Source organism: Xenopus laevis, chromosome 2S, assembly GCF_017654675.1.
Source record: "Xenopus laevis strain J_2021 chromosome 2S, Xenopus_laevis_v10.1, whole genome shotgun sequence".
In the NCBI taxonomy this organism is placed as follows: domain Eukaryota; kingdom Metazoa; phylum Chordata; class Amphibia; order Anura; family Pipidae; genus Xenopus; species Xenopus laevis.
Window position 1 is genome coordinate 113,370,827 of NC_054374.1, and position 27,844 is coordinate 113,398,670.

The following is a 27,844-nucleotide window of genomic DNA, read 5'->3' on the forward strand; positions in this document are numbered from 1 at the left end:
ACGAAAAGCGAGGACTTCCTAAAATGTCGCAATAAATGGTGACAGCTGACTTTGTGCGATCGTCTCATGAAGGAAGGAAGAGTGGATTGGCAAATTTGGGTCTGTCCTATGGACTGGACGTGGCAGGGTGTTTTATCACGTGATGAGTCGCCAACCACCGGCGCTTTTGCTTATTGTTAGGCTGGATGACTAGGACTCTCACTGCCGCTATGAATGGGACGATACGCTCCGAGCGGCCCGCGGGCTTCAGCAAAAGGATCCTGGTAACCGGAGGGGCGGGCTTCATGTACGTATTAGTGTCGCATTATACCACTGTTAGTATGAATACAAACTCTATACACAGAGGGAATATTTCTATTTCAGCCAACTCCAGCTGTACAATTTCAGCCATAGGAAATGCTGTGCCAGCCAATAGCTTTACTTGCACTTTAAAGGACAACAATATAGTTACACCTGGTGCCACCCGTTGTTGGACTATATCAACATGCTGCCAATGTTATTCATAGGGAACAAACACAACATGATGATGCTGCTGCCCCCACACCTTTATAAAGGTTTCTGGGCTCTCCTTGAACATTAGCTCACATATTCCACAGTGCAAATAAAACCTCATTTTTCACCTTCTAAAGCAACTCTGGGAGGGGGTCGCCGACCCCGTAAATTGTTATAAATTGATACATTTAGTTGATTTCTTATCTCTGTCCCTGCTGAGCAGAATCATTAAAGGAATGGTTCACCTTTAATGCATTATTTTTTTTTTATAGTTTTATAGTTATTTTGCCTTATACTGCTGACTCTTTGCAGCTTTTTCAAATGGACGTTGCCGACTCCCTTCTAAGAAGCAAATGTAAGGCTAAAAATGTATTGCTATTGCTACTTGAGATTTCTGATCTTTCTATTCAGCTCCTCTCCTATTCATATTCCAGTCTCTTATTCAAATCAGTGCATGGTTGCTAGGGAAATTTGTACCCTAGCAACTAGGGATGCACCGAACCGAATCCACTATTTTGGGTTCGACCGAACCCCTGAATCCTTTGTGAAAGATTCAGCTGAATACCGAATCCTAACCCTAATTTGCATATGCAAATTAGGGGTGGGAAGGGGAAAACATTTTTTACTTCCTTGTTTTCTGACAAGTCACGGGATTTCCCTCCCTGCCCGTAATTTGCATATGCAAATTAGGGTTTGAATTCAGTTCGGGTGGGGAGAAGGATCCTGGCCGAATCACGAACCGAATCCTGGATTCGGTGCATCCCTACTAGCAACCAGACTGCTTAAAATTGAAGAGCTGCTGAATAAAAAGCTAAATAACTCAAAAACCACAAATAATAAAAAATGAAAACTAATTGCAAATTGACTCGGAATATCACTCTACATCATACTAAAAGTTGTTCTCAAAGGTGAACCACCCCTTTAAAGACAGCTGTTAGAATTGATACAATAGTTGCTAATACTCCAGAGATGCTGGAAATATATCAACTAAATGTTGCAAAATTGTAAGAGTTTATTGTCTGCACCTGAATTACTGAGCTGGCAGACTGAAACACCAGAGACAGGAATATTCAACTTTAAACTTAGATTTTGGAAAGACAGTAAAAAAGAAATAATAGACCATGGAAAACCAGTTATTAATGATGCAGCACACTTGATGAAATATTGCATAGTTGTGCTGCTGCTGCCTATGCAGAGATTTCCGAATGCCTGCAATGTATGCTGCAAACATCTATGAATATTTTGGTATGAGTCACTACTGGCTGAATACGTGGCCTTCTGGCCTGTTGTTTGTTTACCAGTGTTAAATAGAGACTAAGGTATGGAACCCCAAGCTGTTGCCCTTAGTGAAACTTTCACACACTGGTAAGCATAGGTTTCCTACAATGTATTATTAAGCTAGCCATACATTTAATAAGCCAAATCATGTGAATGTTTATTATGACATGTGCTTTACTTTTCATAGTATTCTCATTCCGATTGGCTTGTAAAATAAAAATAAAAAAATCATTCTTTTTGGTGAGTAGGTGTCTTATAAAGGCTAGATTCTCTAACCAAGCATCTAATTTATTATAAAACTAAGGATTAGGGGGAAAAAGTATAAAGGAGTTAGTTTGGTACATAATGATAAAAAAAATAGACAATATCTCACTGTTAGCACTTTACTACCATCTAGTGGATAAAAGCATAACAGCAGTTCAATTCCCAAAACGCTTCCACAGAAAATAAATACCATTCTGCATTCTGTGTATTTTCTCATACATTTATATATTGTTTTATTGCTATGAATGTTGCATGCTGTCAGATGGCCATTATCATATCATTAGAGTATCTACATACCACTAGAGCATTGGTATCCTCAAGCAATGCCAAGATCTAAGCAGATCTTATTGATGAGCATTGTGTTTTAGTCCATATGGTCTGCTCCCTCTACAATTTTATTTCTGGGAAATAGTGAAGAAATCTTTCTACACTCTAAAATTATAAGGCAGTTTTAATGAGCTGATTACATAAGTAGTTCTATATGAATAAAAATATACATATAATGTTCTATGTTACCTGGGATTTGTCAATCCTAGGATATTGATATTTAATGGAGGTTGGCTTCCACACCTGTAATAATACATGTTAATGCCAAATATTAACAAAGCCAAAGAGAACACAATACTCCTGTGTTAATAAGAACACCATTTAGAAAATTCCTTCTCCTTGTGAAGAGCTGGGTTGAGTAGCATTAGAACCAAAATGAAACAAATTCAATTTAGCAAAATTATTAGTGCAAATAGTTTGGGGAAAATATGTATAATAGTCTAAGTTACTATAAAGTTTAGCGGCTACTTAATTAATAGAATTACTATTTTACTTTGATACAGTCATTACAACAGTACCTAGGAGGTGCATTCAGTATTAAGGATCCAATACAGTGTTTTATATCTTTCGCTGCCCAATCCTATTAGCTAGGCTTAAAGGGGGTTATTTATCCAAATGCCAAAAACCTGAAAAATTCTAGTTTTTTTTTTTTTTTTTAAATATACAATCTGAATTTTTAGTGGATAAAAAAATTCAGACCTGCCGAGTTCATTTAGAAGTCAATGGGAGTAATCCCGAAGATATGCTGATCTGCGCTGGGTTTCGTGCAATAATCCTAAAATTTCATGGGTCTTGGGCTTCAAATTTAAAAAATCAACTGAATATAATTTTTTGATAATATAATCTCACATTTGAATTTGTTTTTTCCTCTGTGTCTCAGCTGACTCTTTCCCATATCTGGTTCTACTCATGACAGTCACTTAGCTGGCTCTCACTCGTGTCTTTCCCTTTTCCCATAAAACTAATTTTCAAACTATTTAGGCTTACTCTGTAGTGGCAATAATGGTCCAAAGGCACACTTTTGAGGGTGGAGATTGTGCATTTTTAAAAGTAACTTAAAGGGTTCCTCTTCATTTTTGCATCTTTATATGTTACAATTCTCTTAATGCTTCTGCATGGTAAATCATCTAAATCCCAAATTGCGAACTCTTAACTTTTCACCCGTTGATAAATACAATTCTTAAAATCTCATAGGATTAAATAGAAAGTGCGTGAGTTATTTTTGTGGTGAGACCTAATCTCACATTGTGATAAATGTACCCCTTCGACAGTGATATTCTGAGACATTTTGCAGTTGGTCTTTATTTTTTATTTTGCTTGTTAGAAAGTATGTAATGATCCAGAGTTACACTTTAGTTAGTATGCAATCTTGTAATCCAGAAGGATTCACTGCTGTTTGATCTTTTTTTCTATTTAACATGAGAAAGTTAACAAATTGCAACAATTTCAGTTTGTCACACAGTTCAACCACTTTAAGTAGTGGTTTTCATTTAACAGCTCTGCATTGTTCAGCAGTTGTGCTGTGTGTTGCCACCTATCTCAATCCTTAATAATAATAATAATAATAATAATAATAATAGAAAAATAATAATAATTAAGAAAACCCCTGACTGAAATTTTGTCAGGACTCTCTATGCAGCCTGAAAAATAATTTTCCAATTCTGCATTGTTCAGCAGTTGTGCTGTATGTTGCAACCTATCTGAATCCTTAATAATAATAATAATAATAATAATAATATAATAATAATAATAATATAGTACATTGTACTGGATCCCAACGAAGATATGATCGATCCTTTCTGGAGGCAAAACAATCTTTTAAGGTTTAATTGATATTTAAATGATTTTTAGTAGACTTAAGGTAGGGAGATTCAAATTACAGAACTTATCCCTTATCCAGAAAACCTCAGGTCCTGAGCATTCTGGATAACCAGTCCCATACCTGTAATATTTATAATAGCCTCCCTGACTGATATTTTGTCAGGACTCCTTTATGCAGGCTGGAAAATCCAAAGCAGAGGCCTGAATCAAAATGCAGATGTGATTTTACAATCAGTCTGCAAAGAGGGACGGTGCATATATTGGGGCCACAGTAGGCAAAGATTGAGTGCGTCTTCCCTTGCCTGATGAGATTTACACCTCCATAAATTCATCTCAAAAGCTGATTAAAATAATAACAAATTAGGAGCACACAGAGAGCAAATTATTCTGAACACAGTATCAGATTTTTAAAGGTTTCCTTTTTTCTTTGGATTCAAATAGTGCAGCAACCTTTTGTAAGGAAGGCCTTGTCCCTTTGAATAAATACTGCCTTTGTAGCAATATTATACTACGTCATCCTTTTTTTTTACTTGGTTTTGTGAGGGTCTTGTGTGTTCAAGTAAAAAAAGCATTTCCTGGCACAGAAAAGTATTGGAGCATTTTAATTTTTCTGGGATGTTTATGAGTGTAGTTCAACAGACTGCCCTTATATTATGTCATTTGGGATTTGGTTGTTAGATGCAAGCCAGAATCCATTCACAGTGTTTTTCTTACAATTTCATGAAAATATTATTTTAAAAAAATAGTCATTTTACCTCTCATCTGTTATTTTTTCTATTGTCATAACTGTTTAATTTTAATATATTTTAGATATGATGTGCCAAATCACAGAAAGAAACTCTCCAAAAAACACAGTTTAAAGTGATGGTCTGACTTTTTTTACTTAAATAATCAGAAAAAATGAATTTTGATAAATAACCCCTTTGGTCATAAGTACAGATCCAAAATATTTTGCCAATATGAGGTTATCCTAGTATGTAACAGTTTGCCATTACAATGGGCATTTTATAATATACATAAAAATAACTTTTGTTGACTAATTTGTTTGTTTTTAGAGCATCTCACATGATAATATCCCTGGTTGAAAACTATCCTGACTATCTTATTATTAACCTAGATAAGGTAAGAATTATATTTGGTAAAATATGTCATAAAAGAGGGTTTGCCCTAAACAGGTCACATCTGATGCTGGTATTGTAAATCAATGTAATATCCAAGGAGAAAAAATTAAAATGTAGAAGTTTCATACTTTTCTACAAATGTTTTCATTTGCTTAAAAAACAAAACAAACAAACAAAGCAAAACATTGTACAGGTATGGGACCTGTTATCCAGAATGATCGGGACCTGGGTTTTTTTTTTCCAGAGAACGGATCTTTCTGTAATTTGGATCTTCATACCTTAAGTCTACTAGCAGATCATGAAAACATTAATTAAACCAAATAGGCTGGTTCTGCTACGAATAAGGATTAATTATATCTTAGTTGGGATCAGGTACAAGTTACTCTTTTATTATTACATAAAAAAAGGAAATTGTTTTTAAAAATTTAGATTATAATGGAGTCTATGGGAAACAGCCATTCCGTAATTCTGAGCTTTCTGGATGATGGATTTCCATACCTGTAACAATATGTGTTATACACTGGAACCATTCATTTTAGGGTAGGGCTTCATGGTGCGCGAGCAGCCGACACGTTGCAATGCGACTAAACGCATGCGACGTGTCAGATGTTTTAAAAAAAAACAGAAGTGAAGGAGAAATCGCAGGTAACAACTACATTGATCCGATTGTCTGATGAAAGCGCTGCGTGTACACTGCAAACATCTCTGTGCAGTTTCAAGCAGTTCTGTTTCCCCCCAAAATTAAGTACTTTGAAATTCCTTTTGCATTTGATTAATTTTTTCTATATTCTGTACAAAAGAAGAATTTTAGGCCGTGCCTCCTTTTTGGCATAATGTAAACAGTAATTCTGACAACTATCAGAATTTCATTTTATATTAATCTGAATTGTTTTCAAGTAATTATCACTGGATAATGAACACGGATGGATAAAATTACTCACTGATATTTTGAAAGCTTGTCATTCGTGTGAACTGTTTGTGTGATATATATAGATTCATTTTAATGTGACAATTCTTTCAAAAGGAAGGGACATATTTGAATGGTTTGTCCTAATGATTTTCATTTTGTATTACATTTTTTTTGGTTATGACTATTAACTGTACTGTAATAGCTTCTGACTCCCAAAGCATTAATTATAATTTTAGTTGTTCTACCTTGCACGTCTATTATATACATTTCAGCTGATATAAATGTGCCTGCAGTGATTAATCAGAGTTAGATTTTTATTTATATTTACAGTACAGGTATGGGATCTGTTATCAAGAAACTCGCTATCCAGAAAGCTCCGAATTACTGAAAGAGCCATCTCCCATACATTTTTAAAAAAAAATGATTTCTTCTTTTCTCAGCAATAATAAAATGGTACATTGTACTTGAACGCAACGAAGATATAATTAATCCTTATTGGACACACAACAATCTTATTGGGTTTATTTAAGGGCCAATTCACAAAGGGTCGAATATCGAGGGTTAATTAACCCTCGATATTCGACTGGGAATTAAAATCCTTCGACTTCGAATATTGAAGTTGAAGGATTTTAGCGCAAATAGTGCGATCGATTCGAAGGATTTAAATCCAACGATCGAAGGAATATCCTTCGATCAAAAAAACCTAGGAAAGCCTATGGGGACCTTCCCCATAGGCTAACATTGAGTTCGGTAGCTTTTAGATGGCGAACTAGGGGGTCAAAGTTTTTTCTTAAAGAGACAGTACTTCGACTATCGAATGGTCGAATAGTCGAACGATTTTAAGTTTGAATCCTTTGATTCGTAGTCGAAGGTCGTAGTAGCCCATTCGATGGTCGAAGTAGCCCAAAAACACTTCGAAATTCGAAGTTTTTTTACTTCGAATCCTTCACTCGAAGTTAGTGAATCGGCCCCTAAGTGTTTAAATGATTTTCTAGAAGACGTAATGTATGAACGATAAAATCCTTCGAATCGAACGTTTTGAAGGATTTAAATCCAACGATCGAAGGAATATCCTTCTATCAAAAAAACTTAGGAAAGCCTATGGGGACCTTCCCCATAGGCTAACATTGAGTTCGGTAGCTTTTAGATGGCGAACTAGGGGGTCGAAGTTTTTTTTTAAAGAGACAGTACTTCAACTATCGAATAGTCGAACGATTTTAAGTTTGAATCCTTCGATTCGAAGTCGTAGTCGAAGGTCATAGTAGCCCATTCGATGGTCGAAGTAGCCCAAAAAAAGTTTTTTTACTTCGAATCCTTCACTCGAAGTTAGTGAATCGACCCCTAAGTGTTTAAATGATTTTCTAGAAGACGTAATATATGAAGATCCAAATGATGGAAAGATACATTATCCGGAAAACCCCAGGTGTCGAGCATTCTGGATAACAGGTCCAAACCAAGTGTGGGTTGAGTAACCGTGTGTTCCAGTTGTCAGCACAACCAAGCAAACTTGCATGCATATTTCCATATTTGATTTTTTTGTAGCAACAGAGGCGTATTTATTTGTCCATTTATGTTCTGCGTTATTGCTTGTACTAATTTGATCAAATTGACAGCATGTGAAAACCATATCAAAATTTAAATGAATTCAAAACATGTGCATTATAGCAATGGAAATTTTTCTTTTGTTTTTTCCCCTCCCTTTAGCTTGATTATTGTGCCAGTTTGAAGAATCTGGAATCTGTTTCCAGTCATCCAAACTATACGTTCATACAGGTATGTTACATGACAGCACCAAAATATCTGTATAAAGACATAGACACTGAACCTGGATCTTACATGTAGTGTGTTTAGTAAACAGACAAATGAGATGTTTTCATGAAATATAAATAAGCAAAGTACAAAGTCATAGATTATGCCTCCAATGCTAGGTGGCTTACTAAACTGATAAAAGAATAGTTATTATATATTCCTGTTAAACTTCTCACTTTTCAAGCATTCAGGCTACTGCTCTTATATTGCTTAAACCGCTCCCCCCACCAACCCCACATACCCTTTCTGCAGCATCATGGTGGCCACAGCTGTTGCGTCATTTCTTTTATAGTGGTCTATTGATCTGGCAGGCTTTTCCTTGGCAGAGCACAATTTTCAATAGAGACCCTGCTAATTTGGCTGATTAATAAAGGAACCCCAGCTTTAAGACATGAACAGTACTGATTGATGTTACAGTGTGGCTTGATGTTTAAAAAATATTTAGTTAAAAGTTCTGGTAGATTTCATAACAACACTTGCATTCTTTCTGTAATTATCTTTTGAGTAATTACTCACAGACTAGTGAATGCTTTTATTCATAATCCCATTAGTCTCCTTTGCCATGCTTTTTGTGTAAAGAAAAATACCTTGAAATGCAAGTTTTGCTTGTTTGCAAATTTGCTTGCCAAGCTTATCTATTCATTTTAGAGATATGAGCACATTATATGGGCATATTCAAAAGTGTATCTCACAGTAGGGCTTGTAAAATTATACATATTTAAAAAAGCATGCCATTTTATGCAAATATGTAGCCTTGTGTACAATTCTATTATAAAAGTAGAATTTTTAATTTTTTTTTGCTACCTGGATTTCTCATTCTGGCACTACCAGCTCTAAGGTGGTGTAAATAATGGTGTAAATTAATGCATCAGTCTGATGTAAAAAATCTTGAAATCCCATATAATATGGGTCAATATGGTGGCTGCCAGCACTGCTTGCTCAGCTGTATAGGGGTACCATAAGCTTTTCTGACACTTTCAGCGATGTGGTACAGAGGGGCTTGGGGTCCAATCTAATGGGGAAAATTAAAGAAACAGGTCAGGAATGTGGAAATATATAAAATGCATTTAAAATGTATAATACTTTAATTCCTGCTTTTCTTTTCCCACAGGGTGATATCTGTGACTCTGATTTCATGAAACTTATTTTTCAAAGAGAAAATATTAATATTGTCTTGCATTTTGCAGCACAGACCCATGTAGGTAAGATGATATTTTTGTTTTTATTTATAAAGTAATGAAATAGTAAATTAGTGCTTTCCTGCACCTACATGAGTTTTTTTTATTAAAGCCAGAAATTGTTGTGTGAAAGCTAGGTTTATAGTATATTCTGTACTGGCTTATTTCTAGTTTGCACTTGGTAGAGGTGTTGAAGCATTGACAAAGTTCCCTTAAGGGCAGCTTTATTTATAAACAACCAAATTCTGCAAGATACCTCTTTAAATGCTTTGATTATGTTTGTTTGTTTTTTTTTTTTTTTTTTTTTATACAATGCCAAAACAAAATCCTATGTTCAAGGTAAGCCCTAACTTAAAGTGATACTGACATATTCCTATAAAAATAGGAACGTGTCGGTATCAGTGAAAAGATGAACTTGAAAAGCCCAGCGTGACTGGAATGACTCAGGAAGATGATTTGATGGTGTCGGAGGGTCGCCGTTACTAAGGTTCGCTGTGCTGACGGCGGCTTTGGTGAGCTTTTAGCCGCTTGTATTTCACGTGCAGCTTCTTTTCACTGATACCGACACGTTCCTATTTTAATAGGAACGTGTCAGTATCACTTTAATAAATGTATTCATTTCTGTAAATGGCATTCATAGGAGTTATGTAATAAAAGGTGAAAAGTTTGATACCACCCAAAGTTTAGAGCTAATTCAGTATATCCAATGCATTATTGTGTTTTCTGCATTATATTTTTGTGTAATACAACTTTCTTATTTTTATCTTAGATCTTTCATTTTTCCAGTCCTTTAAATTTGCCTATGTGAACACTTATGGCACGAACATCCTGTTAAATGCAGCCCATGGCCATGGAGCCGGAGTTGAAAAGTTTGTGTATATAAGTACAGATGAAGTGTATGGAGGTAGCCTTAATGAAGTAAGAGCTATTTTATGTATTAATATGTGAGTGTGAATTAAATAGATACAGTATGTGATTTATAGTATTTTAATTTTTCTTACCCCCCAATTTATCTCATTTTTACTACAAGGGTGCCAGAATACCCAGACCCCTCACTGCCCTGGGTGATTATAGTAACTTTTATTTACTTGGGGGAAAAGAGCATGTTTGTATGCTGACATGTCCAGATAATATGCTCTTCGTTGTTAAATAGATTACCCAGATATAGAATTGAACTGAAGCTCTGCTGATCACCATGGGAGCAAAAATGTCTTGTAATCTGTTATATTAGAATTTGTATATGCCACAGATGTAAATGAACAACTTAACACCCTGTTTATATTTGCAATGTATTTTAAATTTTTTACTTTTGCCCATTTTTTTTTTTTTTAAACTTGTTTTTTATTGTAAATGACAAAGTATAATCACAACAAATATTCATACATGTTTCCATAAAGCGGAGAGCAGAGCAATTGTTATTACGATCATATAGCAGTTCAATAACATTTTAATAACATTTTAAACATTCAGCTCAATTATGGTTTTACTTTTGCCCATTTGATATATAGTACATAAATATATATACGGTATATGACTTGGACAGTATTAATGTGAGGGCATGTTTTTCTGAGAAATGTTGCTATAAATTAGTACAATATGTATTGGTTTCTTACTGAGTCGTACTGTGTCTACTGTCATTTATCTTCACTGCTGTGTTGTGGTTTTTAATTAAGGAATTTGATGAAACTTCTCCAAAACGGCCAACCAACCCATATGCCTCATCCAAAGCAGCTGCAGAAAGTTTTGTACTGTCTTTCTGGGAACGACACAAGGTAAGGGACACAGAGACAGTCCAGGATTCATTAGCACAGGGAATAGCCATATGTTGCACACTGTGAAGGGAAGGTTTATGCTGCTGATATGGATAGACCAAAGTATACCAACCCACCCTGCTGTTTTCCAGCTGTCTTTTAGTTATTTCATAATGATAATTGTTTCTCCTGTGCATTTGAAATGTATGACCTGTCCAGAGGAGCAACATTTGTGTTACAATTATATTAAATGCCATTTTCACTTTATAACAGATGCTACTCTTAGAAAGCCACTATGCATACGTCTAAATTCAAAGCAGAACAATGTTAGGATTTGGAGTATTTATATTGTAGACAAAGGTTTAATACTCAAAATAACTTGTTTCCTTTAACTCCATGTAGCCATTTTAACCTAATTTATTATTAGCAGGGAAGGGATTGAACATCAAAAAGTGAAGAGGACCATGCTTCCGTAGTGTAAAATCATAATATAAAACTTGCGTAGTACACATGTTGCACTTACTATTGTAGGTACAACATGTGTACTGAATACATTTCATATTATAATTTTACACTATGGGAGCATTCTGTTTTAAATGATTTGCTTAGAGGCTATGCCCACTACAGCCATTCTGCTATTTACTGGAACTGTTATGTGGATATTTGCATCAAGAGACAATAAGGTTTTCTTATTTTTTGGGTACACAAAATTATTGTGTTGTGTATTTATTATCTGGATATTCTCTACAGATTGTTTTTCCACTTAGGGCACCCCCTTTTATATGTGTTAAGGAGCAAATGCGTTAAATCTATGTAATGCTGTTTATACAAAGAGATATCGAGATATAAAACCACTAGTTCAAAATATGTTCCTGGCAGAGATCAGAACTTGGGATATAACATTTTCTGTCTTTTTCCAGCTGTGAACATTGACTTCACATTTTTATACAAGTCTACCAGGCTAAGTTAGGAACTTTATTTACAAAAGAACTGGCCCTTGACTTGGACCGCACATAAATCATGGCACTAATATCGATGTACAGTGTATAACATAGACCTCTTTTTTGTTTATATAAATATACATTCTTTTTTTTTTTTGCCTCAGTTTCCAGTTGTAATTACCAGAAGTAGCAATGTTTATGGACCACATCAATATCCAGAGAAGGTAAGTTCCAAATAAACTTAATCTAAAGAAAATTGTGGAATGCAGAAGGAAGATGTGCTATGGGTTTATCCATTATAGCTTTATAGACTTGTTGCATCAATAACATTTTGAGAAACTCTTAATGGGTTGACCAGAGGTCATTGTTAAGGTCAGGGCAGTGTTAAGTTGTGGCAAGTTAAACCCTGGTCCATATAGTGGATAAACTCTGCACTTCCTTACCCACTAGAGCCTTAGACCTGGTGAAAACATTGTGAATTTTAGGGTAGGGATGCACCGAATCCAAGATTCTTATATTTCTTAAAAACACTAAGTAAATTGAGATTTTTTTTAAGTGTAAAAACCATGAAAAATTCCAGTGCAAAAAATCACCATGTAAAAGTTGTCGAGGTCCTGTAGAGGTCAATGGAAGATGCGCTGATTCTATTGGAACTTTTTAAATTAATTTGGGCATTTTGAGGGTTCTCGTTTTTCTCACTAAGAATTGTCTGAAAAACTACATTTTTTCAGAGGAATTTGTATTTTTTTTTCCCGATCGTTCAGTACTTTTCTCCATTCGTACTTTTTACATTTGAATCGTTTAATAAATTCCATAGCATTTGTGGTTTTATAGAAAGTGAGCTTTATCATGTTTTCAAAAACCTCTAAAATGAGACTGCTGATAAATAGGCCTCCATGTGTTATCTTTAGTTCTTTGTAATGAGAGGATTGGGCAGTTGCTTTAGACTTTTCTTCACTAGATATAATAATTCATAAATCTTATAAAATACATTTAAAGCTGAATTTAGTAGGTTAACAAAGGTAATTTACAGGTGGGGCTCCATGGACTGCTACAGTTGTGCTTATAAGTTTACATACCCTGACAGAATTTATGATTTCTTAACCATTTTTCAAAGAATATGAATAACACAAACTTTTCTTTTACTCATGGTTAGTGGTTGGCTGAATCCATTTATTGTCAAACAACTGTGTTTACTCTTTTTAAATCATAATCACTACACAAACTACATAAATGACCCTGATCAAAAGTTTACATGCCCTGGTGATTTGGCCTGATAACATGCACACAACTTGACACAAAAGGGTTAGAAGGTAAACATCTTCACCTGTCATCTGTTTGCTTGTAATTAGTGGGTGTGTATAAAAGGTCAATGACTTTCTGGACTCCTGACAGACCCTTGCATCTTTTATCCAGTGCTGCACTGATGTTTTTTGGATTGAAATCCATTTCTCAAAAGAGCAAACAGATTTTTATATATTCAATTTTGAAATCTGACATGGGGCTAGACATTTTGTCAATTTCCCAGCAGCCCCTGGTCATGTGACTTGTGCCTGCACTTTAGGAGAGAAATGCTTTCTGGCAGGCTGCTGTTTTTCCTTCTCAATGTAACTGAATGTGTCTCAGTGAGACATGGGTTTTTACTATTGAGTGTTGTTCTTAGATCTACCAGGCATCTGTTATCTTGTGTTAGGGAGCTGCTATCTGGTTACCTTCCCATTGTTCTTTTGTTTGGCTGCTGGGGGGGGGAAAGGGAGGGGGTTGATATCACTCCAATTTACAGTACAGCAGTAAAGAGTGATTGAAGTTTATCAGAGCACAAGTCACATGACTTGGGGCAGCTGGGAAATTGACAATATGTCTAGACCCATGTCAGATTTCAAAATTGAATATAAAAAAATCTGTTTGCTCTTTTGAGAAATGGATTTCAGTGCAGAATTCTGCTGGAGCAGCACTATTAACTGACTCATTTTGAAAAAAATTTGTTTTCCCATGACAGTATCCCTTTACGAAGTGGGAAAATTAGGGGTTCTGTTGAAACCAAACCACGGTCAGGTAGACCAACTAAAATTTCAGCCACAACTGCCAGAAAAATTGTTTGGGATGCAAGGAAAAACCCACAAATAATTTAAGGTGAAATACAAAAAATATTGGAGGAAAATTTGCACTCCTACAGTTATTTGAATGCATAAATAGTTGCGCAATACAAAGTTGAATTGAACACGACGATCAAGCATTTAATGAAGCTTTTCCATTTATTGAATCTATAGCATCATGCACAATTTATATGCTTCTGATGTATCTCCTAATTAATATGGGATTGTGAAATTTACATTTTAAATGCATGAGAATGCAACATAAGTGTAAGGAGACAGTAAAAAGCCTACTGCACTTCAATAACTATACTACTTAAAATAGAATTAAAATTTTACCAAGAAGTAGGATAGAAATACTACATTGTGTTTCGGGTTTCTGTACCACCTCAAGGTTTATCGACTGACTTACAGTACACACTTGAGCATACAGTTACATAGACCTGGTACTATTTGTTAGATATTGGGCATTTTTGGAAAATATGAGTGATCCTACAAAACACCATTCATTTCTTTCAGAATGTTTGCAGGTGAAGCTATCCTTCCTTTAGTAATCATAATGATAACTAAAAAACACACCACATATAGTCCTGATCAAAAATGTATATATCCTTGAATATTTGGGCTGATAATATACACTCAAGTGAAACACACAGGTTGAGATGGCGATGAAGGTTAAGTATCCACAGCTGTGCATTGCTGAAATTGTAATTATTGCCTGTGAATAAATAGTCAATGACTTTCTTAATGCTTAAGGAAACCCTAAATTAGGGGTTCTGTTAATACTAAGCTGTGATATATTGGGATGCAACGAAAAATCACATGTACAATAAAGGGATACTTGTGCCATGGTAAAGTTAAACAGGCTTCACTAAAACTAAATTGTGTGGCTTTTCCAGCATGTATAATTTATAACCTTTATGGCCATAATTTGGTTAATGGTTGGGTCACAATACAAGGCTAATTAAAATAAAAAAAATTAAACATGAAAAAAATTTAAAAAAAAAAAAGTAAAATCTAACATTTAAAATCATTACGTGACAGCTCAGCTCATTTTCTGCTTGATGATTTGCAACCACTGCTAGGTTTAGCTTCTCAACAGTTGCTCAGAGCTCACTGAACATGTGCAGTGTCAATGAATCAAAAGATAGACTAACATGATCCAAGATTCTGAGTTGCTGTGGACAACATTGAAGGCCTAGTGTTATAGGGCTGCTGAACCTGTCTGTTGGTATGCAAAGTACAGAATATAAAATACAGTATTTCTAGTCACATTCATTTTTAGGCTTTCGTTTTCTAATGCTGATTCCCATGTCGTTCTCTAGACACAAGATATTTCAACTGCCTGTAAGTGCCTCAAATATGTGACATTGATTCACTTATGTAGCTCCATAATGGATATGTTGCTTATGATATATCATATACTAATTTAATGTTTCATTCATAGTGGGAACAAACAAATGCTTTTTCTACTGATGGCATTTGGGATGTGTAGATTGCCTATATCACAATATTACACGATTAGGAATCTTTCAAAGTGGAGCTTTTTAAAACTTCATAAATCCCACACTTATCCATTGCAATTAAACCCCTGGCAAATGTAAGTGTACATGCAATGTCTTCTGAAATGTTGATGCTTGGCCTGATTTAAAGTTGTGTACAAATGTAAAAAAAACACTCTTCAGGTGAGGTCTCCCTGGGGGGTAAGCCCAGCAGAAAGCAGATGTTCTTCACATATTCTAAGTCAGTGGCAACACATACAGCACTGGGAGCTCTGGCAAGATGGCTCTGCCATGGCTTAGTGTAGAGCACCCTGGTCGATCTGTTCCTCAGAGAACAGACTTACTGCCCAGGCTACCACTTGGGGTCACAGGGTGGAAATGCCATACAGATTCCCTCTGGGTTTTAGAGTTGACATGTTCATTAAACTCTAATGCATTGCTGGTATTTTTGCACTTTAGGTAATTCCAAAATTCATATCATTGTTGCAGCAGAACCAAAAATGGTAAGTATTGTCACCTTTAATTTAAAATTTCAGTATATAACTTTATTATTTCTAGTTTTATGTATCTCTTAAAGGAGAACAAAACCCTAAAATGAATATGGTTTAAAATGCCATATTTTATAAACTGAACTTAATGCACCAGCCTAAAGTTTCAGCTTCTCAATAGCAGCGATGATCCAGGACTTCAAACTTGTCACAGGGGCTCACCATCTTGGAAAGTGTCAGCGACACTTAGGGGTCGAAACAAATTTACAAGAAGAATATGAGGTTGGCCTGTAATATAAGATGATACTACAGGGCTGATAATTAAATTCTGATGCTAGTTGCACTGTTTTCTGTGCTTCCTTGTAGTAATTATCTGTATTAATTACTTATCAGCTCTATATTGTGACATTTATATTATTTGTACTGTATATTTTGATTGAGCCCTTAGTTGAGTAAGTGACAGCAGCACAGAGCATATGCAGTGAATCAGCAGAAAAGAATATGGGGAGCTACTGGGGCATCTTTGGAGGCACAAATCTTACTGCTAAAGAGCTGTGGTTGCCTTTGGCTGGTACAGAAGCCCAAAACACAATGTGAAACATTTCTAGCCTACTTCTTTAATTAAGCTTTAGTTCTCCTTTAAAGCAGAAAACATATGTTGTTAGTTTTCCATTCTGAATACTAGTGTAAAGTTTCATAAAGCAGTGATATTGGGAAATTGATGGCTTACATTTATTTATAAGTTTACATTTCAATTTAATTTTGGATTTCAACCTTATTCTGAAATTCTCTGACTAAGCATAGCTGGAAGAGAATTCTGAGAGTTAAACAATACTATACAAAGGCAGGTGTGGTTGAGGTAAAATCTGTGATAACTATAGCTGTTATCGAACTATAACTACTAGAATTAATTGTCAGCATTTGGTTATTGGGTCTGAGTCATTAGCATTATGACTTTCTGGTCTAGTGTATATTATTATTATTATTATTATTATTGTGTTAAATGTATCTTGCACACAACACCTCTGGGGTCCTGCAATGATTTTAATTTTATATTGCCATATCAATGTTACTTCAGAGACCTACATACATTGCACTGGAATTGTTCAAGTGTATGCCTTAATTTAAATGTACATAGTTTGGACTGCAAGGAATAATACACACTGCTCATGCAAATATATTGTAATTATTTCTAATTGGGCAAAAAAATTTGGTTCTCAACTAATAATGTATTTTTTTTTTCTTTTTTACATTTTTGGATATTTTCTGGCAAAAAAAGCTGTATACATGGGAGTGGAAGGCAGACCAGACATTTTCTTTATGCCTCGGATATGGTGGAAGCACTGATGACCATCCTCACGAGGGGAAAAACTGGAGAAGTTTACAACATTGGTGCAAGTTTTGAAATCTCAGTATCTGAGCTAGCCAGAGAGCTAATTCAAACAGTAAGTCTTCGGCAAAGCTCAAAAGATTGGAAAAGTGAAAATTGATTTGTTTCACAAATATCAAAGGACCAGTATTTTATATACAGGTTTAGAATCTGTTATCCAGAATACTTGAAATCTTCCATTTCCCGGGGGTGTTTTATTCTTAAACCAGATATGGGGTATCTTATTCTAAAAATATGAACCCTTTTCACGGACGGCTCTTATCTTGTTATGTCTTGTGCATCTTGTATTGTCGGTACAGCACAATCGATGGCTGCAAAATGAAAAATCCAAGGTGGAGGCATTCCGGTCATTTACAGCCAATGGGGTTATTTGTGATCAACAAGGCCGTATGCTAGTTTTGTAGCTTTTGTGGCTCCCCTTAGCAGTTAGTCGTGATGAACTGAATAATACATAATGTGTACCCCAGCATACAGGGGGCTTTCAACTAAACCCATGTCCATATTTATCCTTTATTTGATTGTATGCTGCTATTAAGGGCCTTCTTAATATAAAACTATACATGGCTTTTGGAAATCAATTCAGATTATTTCCTGATTTGTTAGTGCTTCACTCTCATTTTGAGCGGTTTAAGACTCTCAACTGACTGATGCTGCAAGCCTTAAGTACTGATGCCCCAGAGGTGCTAATTACTGTCTCTCTCTTTATAAGCCGCCTGTTCTTCTGTATCTTATTAAGCATCAGCAGTGTAATACTGTTAGTGATTTTGTGTCTGTTTAAAAAAAAAAAAAGCAATGTCGTTAAACACCAAAATTATTTTGTGTTGACAAGAAATTTCGAATTAGCTTTATTTGATCTAATATTTGGCTTTATCTTTGCCTAGATAAAAAACACAGAGTCTGAATCCGAACTCAACAACTGGCTTGTTTATGTGAAGGACAGGTAATGATATTTTTTCTTTCCTTTCCCATCTGTGGCTTCATATTAATCATTTGATCTTTTCTCAAACATCATTTTAAGATACAACGCATACTTCATATGAAAGTACAGAAAGTAACCGTTCTTTTTTCAACTGTATATTTTGTTTTGCGAACAAAAAGTTGCTGCTTTAACCCTTTTAGGTAAAAGGAGTAAATGCCATTGATCTACACCTATAACTGTGGGGATGCTTCATAAAAATGTATTAAAAAAAAATATTTGTTTTTATTGATAGTGTCCTTCCTCAACCTGACATTTTGCTTACTGTAAACAAGTGAACCATGTTGTTTCTCAGTAGTGAATTGTAAATTGTTACCCATGCTGAAACCAACCAGCCAGCTAGAGCATATGATAACTTTCAGTGATTCACAGCATTATTATTATTGTTACCACGTATTTAGAAAACGACAACATATTCCTTAGCACTGATGAGTGCATTATTTGTAGCCAGAAAACAATACGTAAATCATGAAATACTATATAAGCAAATGGCTGCTTATTTTTTTTGCACTTTACACCTTGTGTGCATTGTAAATGAGCCCTGCAATCTTTTAGGATTAGAGGTTTCATTAAGTGTTTGCAGGTTTTTGACATAATTACCTAATTACAATCAAATTAACCTCCCTAGCTTTTGACTATGAAGATTTTCATTCATCCAGGTCATGGTATATCTAGTATAGGTCAATTTAGAAACAACTGGACTTGCTGAGTAATCAATGAAGACGTTTCACTACTCATCCGAGCAGCTTCTTCAGTTCAACTGACTGGTGTGGGAAGTTTTCGGCATATAAACTCTTCCACTAATCCAGTTACAATGGCACATTGTAACTCTTCAAAGAGGTGACATCTGAAGAAATTCACAGAGGTGTTGATTCTGTGTAGTTGTGACCTATACTAGATACTCTCTAGCTTTTCTGCTTTTGATTATGTATGGAGCCCCTTGTTGCTGCAATTCAACTGACTACTTTTTGCTGAGGCAAACTTTTAATTAGTGATAATATATAACTTTTCATTAAATTTAAAAAAAGTACATGGAATTCTCTATTTACTTTCGGCAACCAAAGGCAAAAAAGTTTGGACTGTGCCTGAAACACTGCTTATAAATATTAGTTATGGGCCCTCAAAGCACAGTTAAATGAGATATCTAGGCTCTTCAAGCCACCAATGAATTATAGGTCCTGTGCTGTGTATATAATTTCTACATTATTTGGTGTAGTGCCATTGCATTTTAACAGGTATAGCTTCATTACTATCTGTACATAATGTATTTACATCAACTGCCTATATGTGTTTGTTTATTGCTATAAGTATAGTACATTATGCGATTTGCAGTTATGCACATATAAACTTCTTTTCCTTTAGCTAAATGGGATGTTAAGAACTTTTAGTTTTCTGGTATGGGTGGATTTCCATTAAAGTCAGTGTCAAGCAGCACTGGAGTCCAGCTCCAGCAGTAGTACGGTCACAGGTTCTATGAGCCTATTTATACGCTTGCGAAGTTGAGGCAAATTGTGTCTACATTCAGTAGAGCCCTCCAAAGGCAAAGTATCAGGATAAAATACTGTTAATTGGCTAAGATAAGTGTAGACTTTTCTCCCGGCAATACCCCAGTACACAATTCTAGTAATTGCTGCTTGAGAAAAGTATACAGCATATTGGTTTATGGCATGCAAGCAATATTATAGTCAAAGCAAAAATATCTGTATTTGAAGCTTTTATCCTCTAAATGAACTACACCAAAAATATCCCAAGTTTTTGGCTTATACTACATATCTTTATGATGCCTTTTATTTATGTTAAAATGTAGTTATAAGATCTGTTATACCGAAGACTGTTATCTAGAAAGCTCTGAATTACTTCATGGCCTTCTCCTATAGACCCATTATAATTAAATAAATCTAATTTTTAAAAATGATTTCCCTTTTCTCTGTAGCAATAAAACTGTTCCTTATATTTGATCTCAACAAATATATAATTAATCCTTATTGGATTAATTATCCTTTTGGTTTTATTTAATGTTTAAATGTGTTTTAGCAGATTTAAGGTATGGAGAGACAAAGCACAGAGATCAATTTTTTCAGAAAATCAGAGGGCCTGAGCCTTCAGGATAACCGGTCCCATGCCTGTTTTGAAATTTGGGATGAAAATATCCATTTATGGAATTATCATTTGACAAATTTTCTGAATTTGGTTATAAAATTACTTTAACATATATATTCCATGTTTGCATTTATTTTCAGGCCTGTCAATGATCTGCGTTACCCTATGAAGTCAGAAAAGATGCACAGTTTAGGATGGAGACCTAAGGTTCAATGGAAGGAAGGTATTCAGAGAACTAGTAAGTAAAGTTACTATATATAAATATACAGTCGTATGAAACTTTGGGAACCCCTCTTAATTCTTTGGAGTTTTATCATTGGATGAGCTTTCAAAGTAGCAACTTCCTTTTAATATATAACATGCCTTATGGAAACAGTAGTATTTCAGCAGTTACATAAAGTTTATTGGATTAACAGAAAATATGATATGCAATATGCATCATAACGGCCTCTACACACCTCAGCCTTTGATCAGTGTTCTGGATAGTGGTATTTTGACAATTTGTCCATAAAAAATCTCTCCAGTTTAGTTAAATTTGATGGCTGCCGAGCATGGACAGTGTGCTTCAATCATCCCATAGATTTTGGGACTGTGACGGCCAATCCGGAATATTGTACTTCTCCCTCTGCATAAATGCCTTTGTAGATTTCGAAGTGTGTTTAGGGTCATTGCCTTGTTGGAATATCCAACCCCTGCGTAACTTCAACTTTGTGACTGATGCTTGAACATTATCTTGAAGAATTTGTTGATATTGGGTTGAATTCATCCGACCACAACAAACACTCCAATACTCAAATGTTCCTGGGAAATGAAAGACAAATTATTATGCAGACTGAGAGGAGTTCCAAAACTTTTTCATATTACTGTATCTACCAGGGAGCTGTTATTTCATGTCATGGGGATGTTATTTGGTTACCTTCCCATTGTTCATTTGATAGGCTGCTGGGGGTTGATATCACTTCATTTTCCAGTGCAGCAATAAAGAGTGACTGAAGTTGATCAGAGCACAGGTTACATGAGGGCTGGTGGGAAGCCAACATCATGTCTAGCCTCATGTCAGATTTCAAAATTAAATATAAAACAGATCTGTCTGAAAAATTAATGCCAGTGCAGAATTCTGCTGAAGAAGCACTGTTAACTAATGCGTTCTGAAAAAGTTTCTGTGATGGATCCCTTTACAGCAAACTGCACTCTTTATAGTTTATATATAAAAGGTTTATATCGCCCTTTGGAAGGAAGGTTTGTGGAAAGAAATAGGATGTACAACACTTTATAATATTATTCCTCACGTGCAGTAAGTATTCAGTTTTGCACTTTAAGCTGTTCTTGCTATATTTTCATAATTCAAATTCTCGACCAAAATTGTTGGCGACTTTTATAAAAAAAAAAAAGGCTTTTCTTTTGTGATTGACAGATTATGTATGCAGTTTGCAAACCAAGTTGTTATAATATGCATTGTTTTTCATTTGACAGTTGAATGGTATAAAGATAATTTCCACAACTGGCAGAATGCTGAGCATGCACTGGAGCCATTTCTGCATGATGCATAGGGTACAGTGTCCAGAAGCAGGGGAAGGAGAAGATGAACATGGAAACATGAAGCACCAGAAATGTTTCTTTCTCTTGCAGTAATGAAGGGTAGAAAGAACAGCAGGAACTACTTGCATTTGTAATTAAGTTCGGTTTACCGAACATTTTATTCTTTGTACTTTTGTAATTTATAGACTTCTAAATACTATATATTTTATTTATGCCTGAAAATCATTTTGGGAGTACTGTATTTATAGATGAGATGAATTCCTTTTTGGCTCTTGTTTCTTGTGCAGCAATGCCCAACCTGTTGCTCTTCACCATTTGTGGAACTACAGGGTCCAGAGGTTTGTATTAGAATAGTAACAGGGCCACAAGTTGGAAATACCAGTGATGTGAATTGGATCTAATCACCGTTGTTAATCTTGAATGAAAAGCTTTATAATTCCATTACATATTACCATATAAATTTATGGAGCTCCCTATTTCCATAAATACATATTTCCAGCTGGTGCATGGAAGTAAAGTTATATTTACTATGTAATGCAGATTTTATACCATACAGTGTAAATGGTTAATTCTATCAGTTGATGTATGTGTGCTTATGTCGCTGCCAACGTTAAGGTTTATATTTTCAACATACTATATATCTTTTTTTTTTTATAAAACTGTATTTCACACTTTGTTTCTTTAAAACAGTTATTTGCCCAGCACTTGAAGTTCCTCTGGCCTGGATTTAACGAATAGGGAACGATTGTTAGCCAAAATGTTAGGCACCCCACAGTGCATTAAATCACTAAGTAATTTCTACCCATGTCACTGCTCCATTTCAAAAAATATGCAACGGCCTTGGGATATTTCTAATGAAGTGCCGTTTTTACTTCTGATTCCCAGTGATCCCTTGCGTATTCCTGGGCCTGTGCATTTGCTTACTAAAATCGGAAAAATTAACTATACTGTGAAAGCCCAAGCCTGCTCAAGGATTACCAACAATAGAAGGAAGATGGTAGCCCAGCACCTCCTCAGAAAGATCTTGATGCATGTCACCAGCCTGGGAAAACCTTGTATTTACTTGGTGGTGGGGAGGGTGCCTAATGTTTTGGCAGTCGACAGTGAATTATTATTTTCTTGTCCTTTAAGAAAAGCGTCTTTTGCATTTTTGAGAAGTTGTTCAATGTGCTTTTTCCTGGCTCTAACAATGCCAAACGAACAAATGTAGCTTTTAAAATTACAATTGTATGGATCAGCTGTGAGTTAAATGTATTTTTCTAATCAATGTGTTTTTTGTATTCTTTGATGCTCTACTACATACTAAGTGCATTCCTTCTTAATAAAACCTTAACCTTTAATTTTAGATATGTGTATGAAGTATACTTTTGTATAAATTAAAATGCAGCAAAAAGTTCCATCTCCTGGGACAATCATGGTGAAATCCTTGGTATATACTTTGTGTTGTAGTCAAGCTTGCATTACATTATCAATGTCTTCTCTTTTTAAATGAAGGCAGAGGGGGCATTCACCCTGGGACCCCAGAAGGGGATTTTTTAATGATTAGTTCAAATTACATATAATGCTGGACATTTTAGTTCAGCAACAGCGGGAGGGACAGATACATTTTTGTATCCATGTCCCTCTTAGATGGGAGGCCAGGGTTCTTGTACTGGCAGGAACCCCTAACACCGACTCGGATATTTCAATTCCCTTCTACTGAGGAAGGAGCATGGATTTCTTTTCCATTCATTTCTGAGATATGCGTCTATTTCGTTGCCCTATATGTGTCCTAGAGACAATTTGCATTTGTTTTTCATTTTTTATTATTTGTGGTTTTTGAGTTATTTAGCTTTTTATTCAACTGCTCTTCAGTTTGCTATTTCAGCAATCTGGATGCTAGGGTTCAAATTACCCTAGTAACCATGTGTTGATTTGAGTAAGAGACTGGAATATGAATAGGAGAGAGCCTGAATAGAAAGTTGAATAATAAGAGTATAAGGTTTATCAAAGGTTGAAATTATGTGTATTTTTTTTTTTAACTCTAATAAATTTAAATGTACTCACAACTCGAATGGGAAGTTATTTATGAAAAAACTCAAATGTCTAATATTCTATCGAATGGGAACGACCTGAAGATTCCAATTGCGTTTTCCCCTGAAAAAGGAAACTACTTTTGCGTGTCAAATTTTTTTTGGTCATGCAACAATTTTTTTCTTCCATTGGAGTCTACAGGGCATAATTTTCACAGCGAAATTTGGCAAAAATTTGGCTCATTAACATCTTGAAATATTTCAAGGGACCTCTGCCATTGACTTGTAAATTAACTCGGCAGGTATTAGGTGGCCAATATTCGAATTCGAACTGTTTCCAAACTTGGCTGCCCTTTTATTAGACACCAGTGGGATCACCTGACTATCCCTGACTACCCTTTGTAAAATGTATAATGAAGCAATAGAATTCTTAATGAATCAGATAAAACTGAGCATAGGACTGGCCAGATATGGGATGACTTTGACGTAGTTGGCCAGCTTAAATATATTGCGATATATGGACAAACAATCCCTGTTTTGTTTAAAGGGTAAGTCATTTTTCAGTAGCAGTATGCACAAAATGTCACTGTCTTAAATATATTGATAATGGGTTGAGTGCAGAGGACTCTTGTATTTGTCTATATGTATTTTGTGGTCAAAGCCTCATTGCACCCCGCCTAATGGTTTTAAAATAAAAAATATTTTTCTAATGACTCCTTCCTGGATGGATCACCGTTTATATTTATATAATACACAAAAGCCATGAATATCCTGTAAATTATATACTGAATAAAGTACCACCTCTTGTAAAATATAAGGACATTATAAGTTACCGAGGAGTTTCATGACTCCATGGAACTCCACTTATACACACGTTTCATAACGTTTCATGTGACCGAAATTACATCAGAACTCACCGTTTATTATTGACAAAATCACCGTTTATAAGGATATCATTTACAGGATATTCATGGCTTTTGTGTATTATATCCTTATAATACACAAAAGCCATGAATATCCTGTAAATGATATCCTTATAAACGGTGACTAGTGATGCCATCAGTTATAAACGGTGAGTACTGATGTAATTTTTGTCACATGACTCCCTAAAACTTGTGTATTATAATAAATAAAGTACCCCTTGTTGGAAAATATGAGGATATTAGAAGTTACCTCGGAGTTCCATAATATCCTTATATTTTACAATAAGGGGTACTTTATTCACTATATAAACAGTCCTTAGTGATGTAATTTGTTATAAATGGAGCTTAGTAATTATATTTTTGTCACCTGACTCACTAAAATGTGTGTATTATAATAAATAAAGTAGCCCTTGTTAGAAAATATGAGGATATTAGAAGTAACCTCAGCATTCTATGACCTCTATAAAAACACTCAGCCTTCAGCCTCGTTCTTTAATTTGGTCATGGAACTCCTTTCTGACTCAAATGCTTTAAAATGGCAACCAAAACCTGAAAGACGAGGAAGAAATCAGAAAACTACCATTCAAAAGGATAGAACAATAGCTAAAATAGAAAGGAGTCAGTTTATGGTCAACTCTAGGAAGTTCAAAGAAGGTCTAAAGTTACCTGTGAGTACTGTTACAATTAGCAGATGCCTATTTGAAGCCAAGATATCAGCAAGAAGCTCCCGCGCAGTCCCATTGTTGAAAAAAAGACGTGAAGAAGTTACAATTTGCCAAAGAACACATTGACTGTCCTAAAGAGAAATGGTGCAACATTTTGTGGACTGATGAAAGCAAGATTGTTCTTTTTGGGTCTAAGGACCACAGACAGTTTGTCTGACGACTCCAGAATTGAATTCAAGTCACAGTACACTGAAGACAGTGAAGCATGGTGGCACAAGCATCATGATATGGGGCTGTTTCTCATACTATGGTGTTGGGTTTATTTATTACATACCAGGGATCATGGATCAGTTTCAATCCATCAACATGAAAATGCCATGTTGCCTTTTGTCGAGGAGGAAATGCCCTTGAAATGGGAGTTTCAACAAGACAATGACCACAAACACACCAGTAAACAAGCAACATCTTGGTTCCAGACCAATAAGATTGATGTTATGAAGTGACCAGCCCAATCCCCAGACCTTAATCCAATAGAAAACTTGTGGAGTGACATCAAAAATGCTGTTTCTGAGGCAAAACCAAGAAATGCAGAATACCTGTGGAATGTAACAGGTGCCAGAAGTTGGTGGACTCCATGAAACACATGTGCAGCAATTCTCAGAAACACTGCTTATACAACTAAATATTAGTTCAGTGAATCAAAGGAAAGTAAAATCTGGATACATTTTTCAGTTTATACAGTGAATGTTTAAAAAGAAGAATACAGACACTGATATTTTTTATCAGCTTTTTATTCACTTTCTGTAAAGTAATAACACTTCTGATAAATGTTTCTTCAGGTTTTTATTTGGAATAGAATGTGCAGTGTGCCCAATGCATTTGGGTGTATGGAAATGAAAGCTTTTATGAGCTTTATTCACTTTTTTTAAACACACTGCAATTATTCTAAACACAAATGTACATTCATTTTATACCTTCAATAGTTTTAAATTTGTTGAAAAGTTAAAATCACTCAAATATTAGGCACCCCATAGTGATTATAATAGTTTACCTGATAATGCTCCTGTTGGCAGACAACTGTACCAGCCTGGGGTACTTCTGAGTGAGCACCATGGAGCGATCTTCTTACTTCTTCTTAGCAGGACACATGCAGTAGAGTGAAAAGCCAGGTTTATCACTCTACAGCACATGCATCAGCCCCGGCCAACAGAAGAACAAAGTGAAAAAAGAGGTTCAATGTTTGCTGAGAAGAATCCCGAGCTGGTGCAGTTATCTACTAACAGGGGCACCATAATTTTGTCAGCACCTGTTTCAATAATACACTTAATGATGGGTGCAGGTCACACCATGGCCATGTCGGTCTGCATATGTTAACAGACTGCACCACCAGCAGATATCTTCTTAAAAGCCTCTACATCTAGGTAGCTTGATAAAAGGCCGATGTTGGTCTGAAATGTTGCTTGTGCCCAGGTCAGGACCCTTAATCCAATAAAGGCTTTTAAGAAGATTTTTTTTGGTGGTGCGATCTATTAATAGTTTAACAGGAGCACCGTCCTGGGGTATCCGGTAACTGATTAAAAACACCAGGGGTGCCAAAAATCTAATAGAGTGGTAATTATGGAATCTCATTAGCATTCCCATTCGTCACACAGGCAAAAGCCTTTTCTGGGAGCAGAAATACCAAGTACAGTGGAAAACAAAAAAAAAACTGAAAAAGAGGTGTGTGAATAAATACCTTTTATGTTGTATATGATGCAAGTTTGCAAAAGGGTCCCTCCGAACTGTGCTTGTAGATGTGCAAATTGTTTTTGTTTAAATGTTTATCCCCTATATGTAATATAAGGCACTAAGTTTACCCAGGAGCAGTCACCCATAGCTACCAATAAGATGTCTACTTTTAAACAGGTGTCCAGCAAATTCTGCCTGCTGATTGGTTGCCATGGGTTACTGCACCTAGGCAAACTTTGTGCCTTTTATTACATAACCCCATAAGTGTTTGTGTATGCAGCCTCCACTTATCTAGGAACAGGACGGGGTGTCAGAAGGCCTCACAATGCAGAGGACAGCTGCCTTGTACCAGATTTTGTGGGGCCAAAAACAGCAGAAATGTGGGTTCCATGTCTGCTTTTGCTGAGGGCCCCTGAGTCCATTTGTTCCTCTTGAGGCTCACCTCTGTCTGACACTTGCCACCTGTTTTCTTTTATAAACTTGACAATAGACATGAGTGGGTCAGGTATTGGATTATAAAGTACCGGTATGTCAGC

The 27,844-nt window shown here is 35.5% G+C and overlaps 1 protein-coding gene across 1 annotated transcript; it reads left to right on the forward strand.

The window, feature by feature from the left end:
• The first annotated feature begins 8 nt into the window (after nt 1-8).
• Nucleotides 9-23,325, forward strand: tgds.S (TDP-glucose 4,6-dehydratase S homeolog). The gene is given in 12 exon segments (NM_001094832.1): nt 9-286; nt 5,238-5,304; nt 7,918-7,986; nt 9,134-9,224; nt 9,970-10,118; nt 10,874-10,972; nt 12,057-12,116; nt 15,947-15,990; nt 17,255-17,420; nt 18,247-18,305; nt 20,582-20,679; nt 21,915-23,325. Coding segments are annotated over 12 exon segments (1,056 nt in total). The 5' UTR covers nt 9-209; the 3' UTR covers nt 21,992-23,325.
• The last annotated feature ends 4,519 nt before the right edge of the window (nt 23,326-27,844 follow it).